Genomic DNA, 20,134 nt, shown 5'->3' with positions numbered 1-20,134 from the left:
AACAGAAGTAAAACAATTCTAAACATATGGAATTACTAATTAATAAGCGCTTAAATATAAAACAGCTTATAATTTCTTACAGTAATATGATGATACAATGAATTAGATTCTAGAATTTTAATAAGATTCTAGAATTCCCTGTAAATTCTGAAAATGTATAACAAGAGCAAGAATGAACATCATCATTGACTACTTTATTCATTACTCTCGGAATTAAATTGAAAGAGTAATCAAGGGAACCAAGGTTATAGCGGTAATCAAAAGAATGTAATCCAGGGACAAAGACCAGACATGGAAAACAGACATACACAACAAAGAACACAAGTAACTAAAATCATACATACAAAGTAACAAAAGTAAATGAGCAACTCGGACTCCACTAAAAACTGGGAGCATGGACCAGGTGCACCGGTAGGGTAAGCGTCCTCTGCTTTTCTAGAAACACCCGCCGAGTTGCTCATAAAAAAGTCAAGTCCGGAGTAGACAAAAGAGGAAAGGAAAAGTATGACCCGTTGAATAAATCAGTTTTCATGAAAATATCAAATAAATGCATTGTGCCTGATTTTGTTACTTTTGATAGGTACAAATATAAGATAACTTGAAATTTGTTTAAAAATCTGAAATGTGGGAAAACTAAGTTTAATCTTTATTTAACGGTTTTTTTTACGCACACTTTTGACACAAAAGGCAATAGAAAGCGCAAAGATCATAAAGTATCTTAAAATGTGTACTGTATAATGATTTGAGAAGAAAAGAAAACAGAACTTGAAACTGGAAAAAAAATATGTGAAAGTTTAAACGAAATATGACCATTCTTAGCATCTTTGATGACTGCGATTAATATATACTCAAAATTAGATGTAAGTAATACAACAAATATTTCCGTACTGTAATGTTATTTTTTAACTACTTCAATATCTCATGATTGTGTAAAACCTTCTAAATAAAAAGAAAACAATACTGCTCATATATCAGCATGACAATAAAAACAAACGACATGAGCAATGTGGTAAACAGAACAAAATGCAAACGCATATAACTCCGTTTTTGCCAATTTAAATGTATTTAAAATGTTTAAAACACGTTTTCCGTAGTTCGCAGTCTTAACAAAACCAGCATGGGATCGGTTTATGAAAAATAGAATGGAACCTGTTCAAACCGACCACATTTTAGACTTTATAATCTTTGTTCGCTTTTAGAAGGTTGAAAAACTTTTGAACTGATATGATTTTTTTTTTGTCGGTCAGAAGAGGGTTTTTTATAAATTGTTTTAGAAGTTTGCATTTATATTTAACATTTAAGCATTCGTCTAAGATTGTATTGACCAGAAAAAGGAATCCATTAATAAAGTAACAAATAGCTGCAATGAACGTCACTCCAAAAGAAAAACCAAAGCTTTCCATGCGTGTCAGTCTATATTGATCCCAAAATACACCAACTGTAATGCATAAAAGAATGGCTGAAAAGATAAAAAAAAACAACAGACTTATGCAAAAATGAACAACATATAAATGTTAATATTTCTTTGGATGATGCCAGTCGTACATAATGTATGCAAGACGCAATGAAATTTTCTCAGTTGTACTTCCCAGCCTTTTATAGGAAAATAAATGACTTTATATGAAATAAGCTAATACGTGACCAAGTCATACTTCAGGGTTATAATCACACGCAAAAAAACTATTCAAATATCTGAATGTTTCTAAACATCTCTTCCAAAATACTTTTAGTTACTTAAAGTGCTAATTCGTGATGCATCAGGACGAAAGTATGTACGCAATAAAACAATTTTCTTTTGACGTGCATTTTTGCAATGTTAAGTAGGGAATTTCCATTGAATAACATTTTCGACCATACAATGGGTTTTCCATTTAAATTATGTTATTTATGTAAAACATAACATAAAATAGCTTGTGAACGTGACATGTTTCCAGATATCATGTTTTGATTCACTACCAGAAAGTAAAACATATACAAATGACATTGAAAGTTGTGTTCACGTTTCTCCAACATTTAATTATCAGACCTTTCTATACGTTTACATATCTTCCCTGTATCAATTTGATCCGATGGAGCAGTGTAGTCATTAATTAATGATAAAAGTAATAGTTAATAATATATAGAAAGGTCTGAAAATTTCCCAACGATGCAAATTTTTGGTCGTTCCCTCCGCGGGACTCGAACTCGTACCGCTGTGACATCTATGGCAACACCGCTTGCACAAAGTCAAGAGCCCTAGACCACTCGGCCAGCTAGGCTATATAAAATATATCATTCATATCGCTTGTGTTGTTATTTACAGCGTTCAGATAGTCAGATTTAATTGCTTTTAATATCTTACACTTAGAGGCAACACTGTGTTTGGTAGACTAATTTTGATGCTTTTAATTGAATTTTTTTCTTTTTTTGTCAGGTCTGAAAGTAATTTTAGAATTGAGATAATATTTTTAGTTTACTTTGATCAAGTTTTGATCAACTCACACAACTCCACAAAGTCAACAAATCAGGTTCTAAACATCATTTTGTCAATAAGCTCATCTACCATAACTCTACATCACATACCATCTTTCTGTATAAATACACTAATAAACATTATGAACTTTATATTGTTCTTTGTAGGCCAGTTACACAGATAGGTTATACTTTTTGTAATGCGGAAAGGCCGAGGCAAAACAAAGCTAAGAAACTCATCAGACACGTCCATCTGATTTACAAATGTATAGAACTGCTTCAAAATACACAAGCAAACACATGAGCCAACCAGATACAGGTAGCAGCAGGCGCAACAGCAAGACCAAAGCAGACGAAATACCGAAACATCGACAAAAGACTTTAAAGACAGATTCTTCAACCAACTGATGACAGCTCAAGATTATGCAGACCAGGCATCCATTTGTATACGTATGGAAATCGAGAAAGTATTTTAATTAGTTAAAAATAAGTTAAAATGCAGATAAACCCGTTTGAGGACCCCATAATCCCTAACCTTAATTGATGTTGTTTTAGTCTAATAATTAAATGTTGGAGAAACGTGAATAAACCCATTGAAGTACTTGTAAACAATTTCAAACTGAGAAAAACTGTTTAAGAAAGAAATAAGATAAAATTTGTATTTCTTTAATTCGTAAATAATTTTACAAGAATATAAATGTTGAGATATAAATTATTTAAAGAAAGTTTCACGCACATTCCCGTAAAAAAATGTTAACATTCATCAAAACAGTCACTGTAGATTTTTTTTATCAAAATAAAAACAAAGTTTACCATGGCCACGTGAAATTAACAAAATCCCATTATATATCAGTTGTATATCAAAGTTATCCATAGGTTAGCGACCGGTATCTATAAGTAGGCGGATCGTTAACTCTAGATTTTGGAACTTAAGTTATTGATATCGAATGGTATCGTAAGTGACAGTCCATTATAAGTTGTAAGCTCCTTGTTGACCGTATATGTTTATTAAGACAGTAGATTCTGTTGGATGTTCAGGCGTTAGCCGAATTCCTGTAACAGATTAATTGACTTTATAAATAATTATAGACGGTTACGGGAGCTTATAACATTTTTGTACGATATTGCTTAACTGTATTATGGGGAAACAATTAATCTTTGTATCGAACTTTATTTCTTCGAACTTTTTAGTTACTATATAAAATCTACTTTTGTCGTGGCGTCCAGTTGAAAAGTAGACATTGGCCAAATTGAAAAATCTTTGTCAAGACATTCAGGTAAAATTGTCTGAAAGTGCTGTTCTAGTCTCAACGTCATTCTTATTGCATTATCCTTTTAATGTCATTTGCATATAGTTCATTCAAATATGTTCATAAATGGCGGATAAAATTTCTATGTATCATCCTCATTTGCAGATTTCTGCTGATGTTATTTGGACGAATGTTTTTGTCCAATCACGAATGGTCATAACATACTTAAAGCTGCATTAGCTGTCATTTTCGTAAATTTTTGTTTCTGAAATGCATTAAATACTTGAAATAGGTGTATATATATTTATTGCCTTGCAAGACAAAAAATCGACCTAGATAAATTCGTATGTATGTGACTTCTGGTGACCTTAATCCGCGCACATGTGCTGTAAGGGTCGTTTCTCTAATAACAGTTCGGATTGTAGAGTCAGCAAAATTCAGTAGAATCAAAACTGGATAAATTTGGCAGCTAATGAAGCTTTAAGCATTTTAGATTTTGGATACCTTATTTTATTTACCTGTAATAAATGGCATCACTATAGTCAGGATCGAAACGAAGTTTCCGTTATTTCGCGTCCAAATAATCCAGAAAACAAACACTGCTGTAATAATGGATGAAATAAGACCAATGCATGCAAGAAATCTGACTGCAATGAAAAATCCTGAAAAAATATAAAAACAAATGTCCTTTGCTTTAGGCTGATCATTTGTATATTGCAACCTTATACCTTTAACATTAATGGATATATCTAACTGTATAATGCAGAAACTATTACCTTTTTCTATAATTAATTCACAAAAATATGCATGTTCATGTAAAACTGATACGTTTAATAACGATTTGCGTAACTAACTTCCATTGAAATTCACTCAACATTTTACAATCAATGATTTTGAGAAATTTTATTACAACCAAGATCATCGACCATCGGCAGAAGTGATACAAGATTTCGAGGGTTGGTAAATAGTGATATCAATTGAAATCCAAAGTCATCAATTGCTCAACAAACGTGCTTGTAACAACATGCCGAGAAACACACATTCTCAAAGAGTAATCAAGGGAACCAAGGTTATAGGGATAATCAAAAGAATGTAATCCAGGGACAAAGACCAGATATGGAAAACAGACATACACAACAAAGAACATAAAGTAACTAAAATCATACATACAAAGTAACAAAAGCAAATATGCAACTCGGACTCACTTAAAACTGGAATTATGGACCAGGTGCACCGGTAGGGTAAGCGTTCTCTGCTTTTCTAGAAACATCCGCCGAGATGCTCATAAAAAGTCAAGTCCGGGGTAGACGAAAGAGTAAAGGATAACTATGACATGTTGAACAAATCAGTTTCCATAGCGCAGATGGAAACACCGTAATGATCCACGAGTTTATGATGACGACCATAAAACTTTGGTAATGATTACTTCAATCTTGTAGCAGCATAACCCTGTTCCAAAAGCCTATTTGTTAGAATTCTAGCTCGATACAAAACGTCTGCGTTGTTACGGCAAGCGCTGGCATAACGTATGAGTTGTGATATGAACACTCCATGGGATGTTGCCACAGATGAAAGAAAAGTTGACAACTCGGAATAAAAAAATCATCACTAGTTTTCCTTTACTATCGATATCTAAGTGTAGGTCAAGATATGAGGCTGAGCTCACAGTGTCCGTAGTATCCTTTATCTCAAGTTCTAAAGTGAAAATTAATACAAGGATCCAATGGTGAGCATTTGTGACTGAAATTCCTGATGTGCCGTAAATCATACAAATTCCCACGACGTAATATACTACGCGATGAAAATTAAGCGTGACGTTAATTATGATTTTGCGCACTTTTCTTAATTTTTTCTAATGTCCTTACTAAACACATCAGTTACTTAAATGTCTATACCAATTTTATTTTACCACCAAGTCATGGTCCAGTCTTTGTATCGATGGTTAGTTTGATATAAGATAGAAAGTGTGACATAAATTACGAAAATTAAACAAAAAAAAAAAAACATTAAAAATAATGAGGCGCCAATTTACTTGCTGTTTGTCAATCTTATTAGTGGTGCAAAAAAAGATAATTTCGTTTTATGCTACTAGTATTACCTTATTAGAAACACAACGACATATCAATGACAACGAAAAACAAATATTTTACACCTTCAAATGTTGCCATTTTATTGCATTGATGTCATCAATATATGCAATTTGCGTAGTTGAGAATACAGAAAATATATTTTTTTTTATCAAGAATTGATGTGTACTGTATTGCTTGCTTGTAGTCATAAATATATATATATATATGTCTGTTATCTGGGTTTCTTGTCAATTTCACTACCAACTCTAGGGACGCTAAAAATATAGTTGAGAGAAACTTGTGGAATGAAAATAATTCTCGGGCTTCGAGCAGACTGTGACAACAAGGAGTTACACTCTTGAGTGTGAACGTCCCTCAAGTGGTTGGAACATTTCGACCCAATTGATAATGTGAATTGTGTGCACATATTTTGGCTATATTGAGCTAATAATAACCTAGTTTCATTCCCCTTTTCCAAAAGTTCTTGATCTATTTGACAACATTCTTCACTAAATATTTCATATAAGTTTTTACGTAATGCTAAAGCTTGTTGAAACTTAATTGATTTTTGTACCGTGTAAACTCTCTTACGATTAATAAGCTTTTTGAACAAAGTTCAAATGCCTCTATACTACAGTCATCACATCAAAGGTTACGGTCGAAATCCTAAACTTGTTGGTCGTTAACTCTATCATATCAGCGATAATGCCGTACTTCCCCATCTCCTTGTAACTTGGATTTGATACCCTTTGACCAATTTTGTAGCACTAAAAAAGTCGAGGACTATGCAACGGGTCATTAACCCCAATTGTTATTCGAGACGAGGTGTTCATTAATTTCATAGTGTATTTTTTTGTTGTTGTTTATGGGGTTTGACTGTTTTCTTGGCTTAGTATCTGGTATTGGTCCGGGGATTATAGATATTCCGTTTATCGTTCTATTCATAGTCTTATTGCTCATACTTTTAGGACATGTTTTAAACGTTCTTTCATTTTAACATGTTCTGTGAAACAAAATAAAGTAAATTGTATGCATTCATCTGAATTAGTTATATGTTTTATACTGAGTGATAATTGAATTTTGCAGAACATCAACTTTTAAAAGTAATTAAATATAGAAAAAAAAGACATAAGAAACAAACCTCGACCAGTTAAATTTAACGAGATATTTTGTGATATTTAAGTATAAAACCAATTTTCCTTTAATCCTTTTCAGATATTTAATTGCTGTACATTGGGCCACTGCAGAATTTCATGCATCCATTTATAACGTCACCAGTAGTCACAATGCTGCTTTAGATCAACTAGATTGTATTGATAATTCTTCACAATCATATAAAACCATTAAGCATGGCGAATTTTTTATATCCCTTATTCGTATCATATAGTCCAATGACCAAAATCAAGTATATTTATTGTGAATGCTCTTATATAGCAGACGGTTAAGCAATGTTTTATTTTCAAATAAACTTACCTCCAAAATTTTCACTATTTACCAGTTGAAGACAACCGTACTCATTACTGCAGTCCTGCCATAATCCAAAAGCGTTCACAGTTACCGTATTAATTACTTCTTCGTCATGATTTAGAACGTGAAAAGGAATGCGTCCAGTTATCCATACCGGCGTTGCAAATCCAACAATGTATAAAGCAAATGATATCCAATGAAATATGAAAGCTATCTTTGTTACTTTCTCTAATTCGTTCCATGCTGTAAAACACGACATTGTATCCTATTCAAAATAGTTGTTTTATCAAATATAATATGCAATTACTTTTTACTCGTCATCGTGATTTTGCGCTTTTATGTTCATGCATTCATTTTTTTTACCTGGAACGATTCAGGATCTGGAAATTATAAATCATATGTCATGTATATTCTACGCATAATACATACAAATATCCTGTGATTTTCTTGAAGTTAGGAAAGTTCCGATCACAACATATTTTTAAGGACGAATGTTCAATAGAACCGATCAATAATCATTGTTAAAACAATATATGATAATGAAAACTAGACAGAAAAGCAAAACAAAGCAAAAACAAAAAACAAAAACAAAAATGAAACAATCCAAAGAATACATGTAAACTATACATAAACGAGAAGCCCCAATTATACGATAAACAACAACAATTTCGCTTTTAAAATCGGAAATTTCTGCAGTTGGAATCAGTCAAAACCGAAAGATTTATATTAAGCTTTGTACTTGCGAGTACACCAGTGTGATGCAAAGTGATCAGAATGTTAGAATGTTTCATTAGATGTTATTGTACAACTTTTTATAAGGCATAAATAGTCAGGTTCGTATTTCAGTTTTTTTTTTCTAAGTAGTATGTATTTACTCCATAAACAACCATATCCTTATGATTTTGATTTTCCTTATAAAGCTGCTTTTGCCCGAGCAACATATCAAAATTAATGAAAACGTACGAATTCCCTGTCTGACCCTACATCATTTACGATGTCGTTCAGCTGCACTAAATGATTACTTCTCTCAAGTAAACGGTAACTATTTGTTTGTTCATTCGAACTGACAGAGGATAATTGTTAAATCTTGGTCATGTATGCGGTTAGTCAATCGGATTGCATTATGAAATCAATACTACCAATCATATAAAAATTCCAAATTAAGGTATAATGTTGAACACATGTTTTTGTGTATAACTCTCATCTCTAATCAGCATCATACGAACGAAATACACAGGATTCTCAACTTTCAAAAGCAAATTGTATTATCAAAACGTTTATCAAAAAGGAACCCAAATCCATCACCAACGAGTTCTACCAGAATATGTCAAAGGAGTGACATTATTTGAGCCTCATTTCAGTTAAGGAAAAGACATAATAAACATATACAGAATAATTTTGTACTTTAACGTGCAACCGAATTAAAATTACCAGCCTATTAAGTTTCAATTGTTGGCAAACAATACCTTGTCTTATTTGTAATAAGTAACAAGAAGTGGGGCAAATTTAGCTATAGCCCATTATTTGAGATACTGGTGTATGATTTTCGTGTATTGTATTAGTGTTCGATTTGTTTTTTGCTTTTTGTTTTTTTTTTTTTTTTGTTCGAGGGGTGGGGGTGGGGGTGGGGGAGGTTCACCCCAATACAAAATGTCAAAGAGTAGAGAAAGGCGACACAGAAAATATAAATATGAGGAAAACAAGACGTCACACAAACAAACTTTAGCTCTAGAAATATAACTCCCACAAAATCAGGTGATCTGGATGTCGCTTGAAGAAGTCTTATATAGATATATGATAAGGTATATTTTTTGAATTTCCTGAATAAATGAAAAATGATGGTTTAGCAGCAGCTCACCCCTATTCAAAACTACGAAGTATAATCTACTTAGATGATGGCTAAGATTTATTTCTTATGAACAATTGTGATTCTGTCAGTTAATTGGTGATAGTTTTAAAGTTTTACAAACATATCTAATAATAAAACTCTATCCCTGACGATACTGCAAATTATCATTAATAATATATGAAATGATTCGTGATTATACAAGTCTAACTAATAGGTAGGTGAATACGGATATGGAAGGGAGATCAGGATGATCAGGAATCGAATGATAATCAAAACGAGCATAACCGTTAACGAATAGATAAATAATATAGACACAAGCTAAAAACATGAAATAACAACAATTCAAACAAACAAACAAAAACAAAAACAAAAACTGAAAAACGCACATTGAAATAGACATTGAAGAGTGATCCGAGGTCGTATGAAAAATCGTAGCATGGACCAGCGTTTACCGTTTAAATGTCATGTCCAAGGTTGGTGTAACGGAAAAAGTAATATAATACAGTGAACAAATCGGTACCATTGGTGCATAGCAGTTCCATAGAACTTTCCACGATGAAGACCAAATAATTGCAGAGATGACGTTAATTTTGTAGAAATATTACTCTGTTACAGAATCTTAATTACAAGCATCCTAGCATGGTACAAAAAGTCCGTGAGATTTGGTAGGTCTGGAATAACATACGATTTATGATATAAAATATACGCAGGTGCTGAGGGGATGTTGCGATAGATGAAAGGACATTTGATGATACGAAACGAGAAGTCGCGTTTATCGTATGGTTTATTCAATAGGATTCCCTTTCTGCCGGTATATACACATTTGTTAAGATATGATATTGACTTCAAAGTGTCTGCACTATCCTTTAAAATTATAAAATAATTTCTTTGGAGTAGATGCGATGTTTATAATTGTAGAATATAGGAATGTATAAAAACAGCGTCATCTATAATAAAGCAGAAACTGAGACTAAACGATCTGAATAATCGATGGTCTGGTCCTTCTGTTCGGATAAGATCATCTTTACAATCAGCTTCATAAGAGTGAAGAAATAGACCAGTAAAATTGGTTTCCGTTGGAATGCGGTCTGTTAAAAATATCACTTTACTGCTACTTTTTCATACCCCCAACTCCGATAATAAACGATGTAATACATTTTGCACACAAAAACCATGTTGTTTTAGGAATTTTCTGCTGGAACAAAACCATACGTATCAAGTATAGTACACAATGTCAGGACTACATATAAAATAATCTAAATCTAGCATTGATACTCAATGTTCTACTTAGAACTCATAAAAAGATGTTTTTCTTTTAAAGGTTAATTAGCTTTCATACCGTGATTAAAAGTACTCTCGATCGTGCTCTTATTTCATCAATTTCCTGCGTGGTGGTTCAGGTTATTTGGGACCTTTAGCAATGACATTACGGAGAGATTAGTTTCCCTCCAATATCTTAATCTTCCATATTGATGTGGCACCTATTTGAATAGAGAATTTTAACAAGATTAGTCAGGTGGTTTACTTGTACAGCCTTTACTCTGTATGTCTTGCAATATACATTTGTAGTTGAAATATCTTTGACCCATTTGGCAAAGTATCGAAATGTGAAATAATCGGTAATACGGTGATATTTTGTCCGTAACGGTTCATTAATGAAGGCTAGAAACCACTAATTCCACTTCCCATAGGCTTCTATGCAAATTTCACAATATTCAATGGATTCTCTGGACTTTACCTTAACTTTAATCTGCAGAGGACTATATATCAGCATGATTCTACATATGTCAGCTCACAATCCTCAGAATGGCATGTGAGGTTAGCAGACTTGCAGTGCAGTACTGGTCACCGGAAGTGAAGTGTCTGTAAATAGCATGGGAAATCGCAGTGTTTTCACAAGATAAGGGTATATTTAGAAATCATTATGGAGATTAGGCTTCACATCACAAGAAGCAAAATCACCTATAAAATGTACAGAAATGTTTTTCCTTTCAGAAACTGTTTAAATTTTTTAAATAAGATGAGAATTTTTTTCACAGCACTATGAGGAACAGGGATAATTTCTGCGTAGGACTATTTTTGCGTACGTTCCAAATGCTCATTGGTTGAATTGGTGGTCTGTAACCTGAAGGGTGTTCGACAAGAAGTAAACGGAATCTATATCTTTGCAACTGCAGGTGCATATTTGGTAAACAAAAAAAAAAAATGATCCGTCCTAATTAGCGACCATCCGCAACATTTTGACTATTAGGTGTGTATTGGCTTTTTGAAAAATGACGTTGAAAATGATAATGTTATCTTTAAGCGGCTACCGTTTTGAATCCACTTGAGGGAAATCATTGATTTTTTAACATGGAAAATTAAGACATGATGAAGTAAGTCTATGCACTATACTTTTAGATTTTGAAAAAAAAAATAGATTAGATAAATTTGCATGAAACTACAGACAACACTCTCAAAAGGATCAAAAAATGATTTTCGCAAATTGACTACAAAAAAAAATTATCTTTTGTTTTCCATGAAATTTGGCAATATGAAATCTGAAATTCTTTGCTACAGGCTACATATTTGTATAGGTCCATTTGAGTCACGGAGAACAGAAAAAAAACGTACCAACTTATAAATGAGGTAGTTTTTGCCAGTTTCAGTACTTTATTATGGAATGCTGCAAGAATGTAAAATTGCGCAAAAAATCCTACAGATATATAATTCATAAAACATGACAATTCTAAGCATCAGGAGTGACTATTGATACTTCATTTTCGTATGTTAGATTTTGTAAGGAATAATAACAATATTTTTATGAACATTTGTGTACCCGTTTAATGGATACTTTTGGCACGAAAAACAATAAAAAAGAACAAAACAAACATAACCAAAAGTATAATCTAAAAAATCTTTTATTGTATGATGATTCCAATAACAAAATAAATAAACATATACTGAAAATCGAAAAAAAAATATATCTGTTTAAGATTGATTGATTGATTATTGGGGTATAACGCCCGAGCAGCAATATTTCAGCTTTATTATACGATGAATAAGAAGTGGATGATAAAAAGAACATGAAATGATGATGATGATAATGAAATGAAAAATGGGATGGGACACCAGGACAACAGGGTCGACAATTTTTGATTCTCAATAGAAATAGGAAGGGGTGGGTAGGGTCGGACAATTTAGCCTCCTGTGGAGGTGGCAGAGGTTCCTACTTCTATCGAATACCACAGCATGGTTCCTTAACGTGCGAGGACATATTTCCCAACACGGTGCACCACTGTGGTTTGCGGTCAGGTTTTCCGTATTATAGAACTACTAAGTCATAAAAGTCTGAATAGGGTACACTTTGTTCTAACTTGTGCTACCTCTGTTTTAACTTCTCTAAATATGTCTGAAAAATACTCGGATTGTCTCGACTGAGTCTCTCCATGTCCAATCAAGTCTCAACCAGTATCGACTGTGTCTCAACTTGCCTTGACCCAGTCTCGACTTGTCTAATCTTGTCTTGATTTGTCTCGACCAAGGTTTCACCAGTTTCAACCTGTCTCGAACAGTCATGAACAGTCTTACCAGTCTTGAAAAGTTTTAAAGAAGTCTAGACCAGTCTCAAATCTCAAGACTGGTCTCTCGACTAACTTATCTATGAGGTAAATAAAAGGTAGCACTATGAGAACATTTTATTTATTATTGCAATATAAGAAATACATTAAATCACACAACAATGAAACATGCAACATCAAGATAGTTTTATTTGGATTTTAAAATAATATTCCATTTTAGTGTTAAGATTTTCTAAGTTCTATAAAGAAAAAAATATTATCTGCTTTCAAATCTTGTATTTTTTAATACCGGTAGTTAAATTCCAATTGTAATCATTTATTTGTTTTTCTTCCGGGTATATTCAGTTTAGATTGATTAAAATTCATTCATAAACCTGATGGAAGGACAATGAGAAAAAAAGTATTAACAGAAATGAAAGAAAGTAAGAAAAAGGTTTGATAATTGTCGAAGAGTACAATCAAAGATTTAATACACATAACAATATTACATGTATTTTATAGTCTTTCATTATTACCAAGTCCTACATTACATCCTGTTCAAGAATGAGTACAAAATACAAACAAATTTCGATATGCCGTACATGAACTCTTTTTTATTAAAACTCAGCGTGGATGTTTATCACAAAGTAAAAAGTTATACAAGTAATAATACATAAAACAATCAGAATGGTTTAAAAGGAAATAAAACACAATGAGTAATATCTAAAGTAGCATTGATATTCAACAAATTGATCTCTATATTATTAAACTAATTTTTAGCTGATATCTTTGAGTTTTAGCTTTAGCATTGTTTTCTTTTTTTTTTCTACTTCAAACAATTTTCAAGCGGTATATTATATCATTTTAAATCTCTTTGTATCGATGAGTTGGTAGTTTACTAGAACGAACTTGTCCGTCCGTCTGTTCGTCTGAAATTTGTACCAGATATTTTTATTCCATTTAGGTGGATCTCTTTCAAATCTGGTATGTGGCTTTATATAGATAGGGCATTGGTTTTAAGTGATTTTGGATGTTAAATTTAGTGGCTTTGACTAAAATAATGTTTGCATGCTTGATCAACAATGTCGAAGTGACATTGAGATTCATGTACCTGTTAACCTAATGTACTATTTGTATTTGTAAAAACGAGAAAACTGGAAACGAGAACGGTGTTCGGTTAAGATAGATTTTACTGTTAATTCTATATTTAAATGCGCTTATTGAAGGTCCATTTCACTCGGAAGAGAGTTTGTTTCTTTTTTCCTTTTCTTAGATCATACAGATGTGTGCATCTCAATTTAAAAATTGGTCATTTGGTCGTGGTTTACAAAAGATATTGCCCAGAAAAAGGCATCCATTGACAAGGTAACACACAGCTGTCACGAACGTCACAGCAAAGGAAAAGCTTAAATCTTCTTTGTTTGTCAGTCTATATTCACCCCAAAATACACCTACTGTAACGCATAAAAGAATAGCTGAAAAAGACAAAAACACCATGAAAATGAAAATGAAAAAGGCGACATCTTGAAGACAAGTATACAAAGTGTGTATTTTTCTTATGTTATTAGATATTACTCTTTGTAATTAAAGCGATTTTATGAGCTAGTGAGACCACATTCTATGTAAATACGAACTTTTAACACGCGTATTTGAAAATATACATTTTATATGCAATAGATAATAATAAAATTCAATAAATGCGCTCACATTTGAATGCTAAGTTGTACTTTCAATTCTTTTCAATGGAAACAAATGATTGATTATTCAGACGTTAAGACTGGAGTCATGCCGACCGCAGAAAAAAAGGCCAGTTTTAAATGGCTATTCAAATATCCGAATTTTTCAATAACAGCTGTCCCCTTATAGCTACTAAAATTGTATATATATATATATATATATATATATATATATATATATCAACGTGCAGGAAAATACACAATATCTATCTAACAGTCTTCATTAAAGGCGCATTTCTTGTAATTTCAGTCGTGAATTTTCAAAGTGTCACATTTGTGGCCATTACAATGCGTTTTACATTTACAAAACTTACAAAGAAACAAATGTCGATGACATTCCCGATGTACCTGGTCAATTTAGGGTATTGACCAGGTGCATCGGTAGTGTTAGCTTAATTTGCTTTCCTTTAAGCAACCATCGATTTGCTTGATTCTCTTGTTATAAACATATACACCATAATGACTGTCATTTTGTAGCAACTTAACACTGTTCCAGAAGCCTAATTATAAAAAAGTGTGCATAGTTTAGGCAAGCTCTGGAATAATGTGTGAGTTGCGATATGAAACTTCCATATGCTGGTGCCAAAACGATGAAGAAGGGAAGGAAGTCAAATTAGTTATAGAGTGGTATCGCGAGTTACGGTCCGTTGATTCGTAGATACTTGCCCTGTAACCCATAGATACCAGCATTTTTTAATAGATAGTCGTGGTATCATAACAATAACGGGATTGGTTTTGAATCTGTGTACCTTATTTACCTGTTATGTATGACATAATCATGGTCAGGATCAATGCGCGTTTTCCGGTGTTTGGCATACAAGTAAACCAGAAAACAAACACTGATGTAATGATGGACGAAATAAGACCAATACATGCAAAAAATCTGACTGCAATAAAATATCCTGAAATAATATAAAACATGTTTTTAGATTTATTCTGACACACTTGCTAAAGAGAACTGTATACTAGCCACCAAACGAAATAATACAAAATTAAATTTGTCAATATCTGTTCATTTGTTTTAAATTTATAACTTCTTTAACAGTGTAAATATTACCACAAAGGACATGTTACCTTTTTTTTTTTAATGTTTCGGAACGAATACTGTGAATATGTGGATTGTTACTTTTCACCGAGTTTGCCGATTTGAAAAAAAAAAAAAATTAAATTAATGTTGGCGCAACTACAATAAGTAACACATTTGTTATCTTCAAATGGGCAAATAAAAACAATTTTGTATGCCACGATTACTCCAAAATTAGCGTGAAGAAAAAGTAGGAATGGTTCGAGATGTACTGACATACGCTGACGTCGCGAATCCTTTCCACGTGGCAAGATTAGCTATAATTAGACTGGAGACGCGTCTGATACAACTGGCGCACAAAATGATGACTCAAGATCTCGTCCTCCAGGTACGTCGTGTTTACTTGCGCACGAGAAGTACTTGGTCGCCATAACAACACAATTTCGGGTCTAATGAAGATGCGATGGTTTTTTCATCAATTCCATAAACTACAATTCTAGATAATTATTTTGAACTTTAGAAATTGGATTTTTTTATCCATTTTTCGTTGTTTTCTCGAAACGGTAAAACATTTAGTAAGTGATGAGAACCTTTATCGTTTCTTTATGATGACTAGTATGTAACACCTTCTTATCAAGCGTTAAAGAATCAAACTAGCTATATTTAACGAGACTGGTTAGCGTTCTTTTTTTATTAACACAGTTCAGAACGTCCACGTAAAGGAAGAAAAAAAGCTGATTTGGCGATTTGCAAAACTTTATCTCGTTGAAATACACACGTCATATACATCGTTCGTATTCTTCAGGTGACTTTATTTGGCAAATTCAGTCAACTGGACACTTTCCGTTTCCTCTTTTACAGTGGATCATTCAAATATATTTCCTAATTTACATTCGGATTTCGAAAGGATGTTAATTGTAAATAAATTTTAATCACAGCCCGAACTTCGGTTATTTCTCCTGATCAATGCCATTCATAATCTGTAGCTACCAAATCGCCATTGGAAAACACTGATTAGAGCATGTCATCAAGTAGATAGATTATCATTTGTTTGAGTACACGGAATTTGTTATTAACCCCACAAAGCGGTAGGTGTGCAGTGATAGTACTGTTCTTCAGTCCATCCGTTTTTCTCGTTCGACCGTTTGTTATATTAATGAATATATTACTTTGATTTATACTGGACTAAATCGTTTAAGAATTATACAGTTTGTGTCGAATTGTTAATGTGTTTTGAAAAGGGTTTCTGGTTAGCGTCATAAGCGACTATACTGTGGCTACACCGAATGACAACACTTAACTGAAAACGTCTCTTAATAACCTGTAACTGCTCTAATCTTTTGGATCAATTTATTCATTTCATGTATAATTTTGACAAAAATTAGCAAATTGGAGAACATCCTTACAAAGACTTGAGATCGGCTAATGAGTAGTTGCCATAAGATATTATGTCATATGGTAAACCCTTTTTACTACAGCTTTATTTAAGTTTCATACATTACAGACACTGAAAAATCTGCGCTATCATATAAAATTGTAAATTTTCTATTTGTCGATTGTACATTTCTTCAATTTATGCACATTAAGATGTTTTATCAAAATACAACGATATGCTAGATTTGATAAAACACATTTATTTGGTATCTAAATAACGGGAAAAGGATTTAAAACAAGTTATTTAATAGATTGCAATATATACATAAATTATCTCAAATTGCAAATAATAAATATACACACCAAGGTTATGCTAGGCCTTGTAGTAACCAGCGCGATTTTCTGTTACGTTTGTTGATTTGAACGTATTATTTTGGTTATTGTATGTTCTTTGTTGTATGTATCTGTTTTCCCTGTTTGCTCTATTCACTTGATTACATTCGTTTAATTTTCGCAAGAATATTGGTTCCCTTGATTGCCCTTTCTGTACCGTGAACAATTTACGGAGAAGTTTTTAAAGCATTTTTAGTGCCACAAGGCTAAAATCATCACACCGAAAGCTTACGATCGACAAAATAATCTCGTTGATTCGCCTAGATTTTACTTTTAGTAATTAAAAAAATATATTTTCAGATTTTTTTTTTTTTTGCAATACACAAATTACTAAAATATAGCGTTCTCTCGGGATAATTTTAGATTTCATAGTGAGAAAGACAGTTTTAAAATCAATCTCTATAATTCTTCTCAAGCATTTTACCGCTTGACAAACGGCCTCTCCAAATATTCTAACGATCGCCTTCCTTAGACAGCACCAGTATTCAGATTCAGACAACACAGTAGTAACATTAATTATAAACCAATCATATTAGCGATTTTTTCTATCACATCATCCGTGATGCGGTACCTGGCCGTACATGAAGTTGATGAAATCATAAACAAATGTGTATACAATGAATGTAAACACTTTTACAGAGGACGGTTCAGCAATATTTTTGTTTGATTGTACTACATACCTCCAAGCGTTTCTTCAATATTTATCAGTCGAAGACAACCATACTCATCACTGCAGCCCTGCCATAATCCTAGAGCGTGTACAGTAACCTTATGTACTACTTCTCCGTCTTGATTAATGATTCGAAAAGGAATGCTTCCAGATACCCATACCGGAGTTGCAAATCCAACAATATATAAAGCGAATGATATCCAATGAAGTATAAACGTTATCTTTGTAAGTTTCTGTAATTCGTTCCATGCTGTAGAACACGACATTTTATCCTATTTAGAAAATTGTTTTATCAAATAAAGCATGTGTTATTTTTACTCATTATCGTGTTTGGTTGCTTACCCGACCGGTGCATCTTGTCCATGCTCCCAGTTGTTAGCTTTTAGTGGTCGGACTTGCTCATTTACTTTTGTGACTTTGTTTGTATTATTTTGGTTAATTTAGGTTCTTTACTGTATTTATCATGCCTAGTCATTGTCCCTGGATTACATTCTTTTGATTTCCGCTAGAATCTTGGTTCTTCCTATAACTCTTCAATCACTATTTGTTTTACCATGATCGATGAAGAATATAAATAGCATTAACAAATGAATCAGTTACTGTTACTGTAGGAAAATGAGTCTTTTTTTAAACGAGGAACGTTTTGAGCACAACATAAAAGTACGAATAAACAAATTGAACCAATAATAAATCGCTGCAACAATATGAAATTTTCAAGAAGCATGAACTTCATTAAAAAAAAATAATTAATAAAGGCAGAAACTATGAATGAAAGGAGGTAATAAAAATAAAAGTACTAAAACAAAAGTCGTTAGTTCAACAGCCATGACAATAGGGCTTTTAAGTTTTTATTTTGACTCGGAATTACTAGTGTTTGAGGAATTCAAAACCGATTTATTTTGATACTTCAGAGTACATCGATAGTATGCATAGTCATCAGATTTTTCTCGAATGTGTTCTTTCCAAATTTATTATAGGGCAGAAATATTAGCATTATTTTTTTCTACCGGTGCACCTGGTCCATGGTCCCAGCTTTTAGTGGAGTACGAGTTGCAAATTTCTTTTGTTACTGTGTATGTATATTGATTAAGTTACTTTATGTTCTTTGTTGTGTTTGTCTGTTTTCCATGTGTGGTCTTTGTCCCTGGATTGCATATATTTGATTACCTCTAGAACCTTGGTTCCCTTGATTACTCTTTCTTCTATAGTAAGATTTTGTCTTCTACAAAAAAACATTCATATTCTTCTTAACCGGAGTATGGACTGACATTGATACCCTTAGCATCAATTGATGATAAAACCTTATATTCTAATAACAACTGGCGGAAATTGATAATCAGAAGCCAATAATACAATATTAATGAAATATACATGTTCGATATCCATTTACTGACATCTAAAAGGGGGTCAGATATTAACCTTTAATCAACTGAAGCACTTCTATAGAATGTTTGCCAAATAATTCAATGTCACTACAATTTTAAGTGATTCGTGGTTCCCATTTTAAAACTTGGCTAAATGTGATCAGAACAAATATTGTGTGACCCTGTTTATTTATACAATTTAGGTTCACTTCAGAAACACAATGGGATAAGCCGAATAGCTACTATTTCATGTTTCAAATTATTATATATGGATAGAAAAAATATCCTTTTAGTGTATGTAGAGCCTGATTTGTAATTTACATATATGAAGAAGATATCGGAAGTTATTGTCAAGATAACGTGTCAAAAATTGCACGAATATACAATTTAACTAGATTAAAGTTATTTCAACAAGCATCTGCATGTATGAAAATTAAGCCTAGGCTTTTTGGTACAATACTTTATTTTTTTCTAATTGCACGACAAGGGTGGGCTACCAGTTTTGGCAGCTGCCACTCAACTCAGTCCTATCAGAACCTATTTGAAACCATATGAAGTAACCCTCTCCCCCCGTGGTTTGTTTTTGTGATTTTTAATTATGATCTACATAAATGGTGACTTACCTGTACTTCTTTCACAACATTTGAGATAAAATACGTTTATTGTTGATTGTGTAAAGTTATATACAGGTAACTTATTTATAATGAAACTCGGTCGTTTATATACATATTCAATATTTGGTTATGGTTAAAAGATTGTATGTTTAAATGTTAGTTCTTTCACAACAGCGTTGATAAATGCAGTTTATATTTGATAACTTGTATACCTAGATGACTACATGCGAAATAATGTTTTTCTCACGGGCTATTAACTTTGGTTTGTTTTTTTTTCTTTTTGTTTTTTCTTTTTGTTCTTTTTTTTTTTTTTTTTTTTTTTTTTTGTTTTGCT

At 32.5% G+C, this 20,134-nt stretch overlaps 1 protein-coding gene across 6 annotated transcripts; it reads right to left on the bottom strand.

Annotated features, from left to right (window-relative positions):
* Window positions 1-193: 193 nt before the first annotated feature.
* Window positions 194-20,103, bottom strand: LOC148616979 (uncharacterized). 6 transcript variants are annotated; one of them, XM_088584181.1, is made up of 9 exons: window positions 19,810-20,100; window positions 18,990-19,044; window positions 17,833-18,094; window positions 15,120-15,263; window positions 10,825-14,100; window positions 10,426-10,567; window positions 7,244-7,617; window positions 4,220-4,363; window positions 194-1,459 (listed from the first exon to the last, which is right to left on the bottom strand). In XM_088584181.1, the coding sequence occupies exons 7-9, from the start codon at window positions 7,494-7,496 to the stop codon at window positions 1,170-1,172; spliced, it is 687 nt and encodes a 228-aa protein (XP_088440307.1). In that variant the 5' UTR covers window positions 7,497-7,617; window positions 10,426-10,567; window positions 10,825-14,100; window positions 15,120-15,263; window positions 17,833-18,094; window positions 18,990-19,044; window positions 19,810-20,100; the 3' UTR covers window positions 194-1,169. The 6 variants fall into 6 exon arrangements, with proteins under 6 accessions (XP_088440307.1, XP_088440306.1, XP_088440311.1 ...); XM_088584180.1 differs by having other exon boundaries at window positions 10,426-14,100; window positions 19,810-20,103; XM_088584185.1 differs by having other exon boundaries at window positions 194-3,504; window positions 10,426-14,100.
* Window positions 20,104-20,134: the final 31 nt, after the last annotated feature.

This window comes from Perna viridis, chromosome 5 (assembly GCF_037379345.1).
Source record: "Perna viridis isolate PV_CMFRI_1.1 ecotype Kerala chromosome 5, ASM3737934v1, whole genome shotgun sequence".
Classification (NCBI taxonomy): domain Eukaryota; kingdom Metazoa; phylum Mollusca; class Bivalvia; order Mytilida; family Mytilidae; genus Perna; species Perna viridis.
Note: the sequence above shows the minus strand (reverse complement) of the source record. Positions and strands in the feature narration are given on the sequence as shown.

Excerpts from the sequence above, each read along its gene's own strand:
- LOC148616979 (XM_088584180.1), bottom strand. The coding sequence starts at position 7,496 with ATGTCGTGTTTTACAGCATGGAACGAATTAGAGAAAGTAACAAAGATA. Across the intron at positions 4,364-7,243 it reads AAATAGTGAAAATTTTGGAG|GATTTTTCATTGCAGTCAGA; the intron begins GTAAGTTTATTT and ends ATATTTTTTCAG. Across the intron at positions 1,460-4,219 it reads AGTGATGCCATTTATTACAG|CCATTCTTTTATGCATTACA; the intron begins GTAAATAAAATA and ends TTATCTTTTCAG.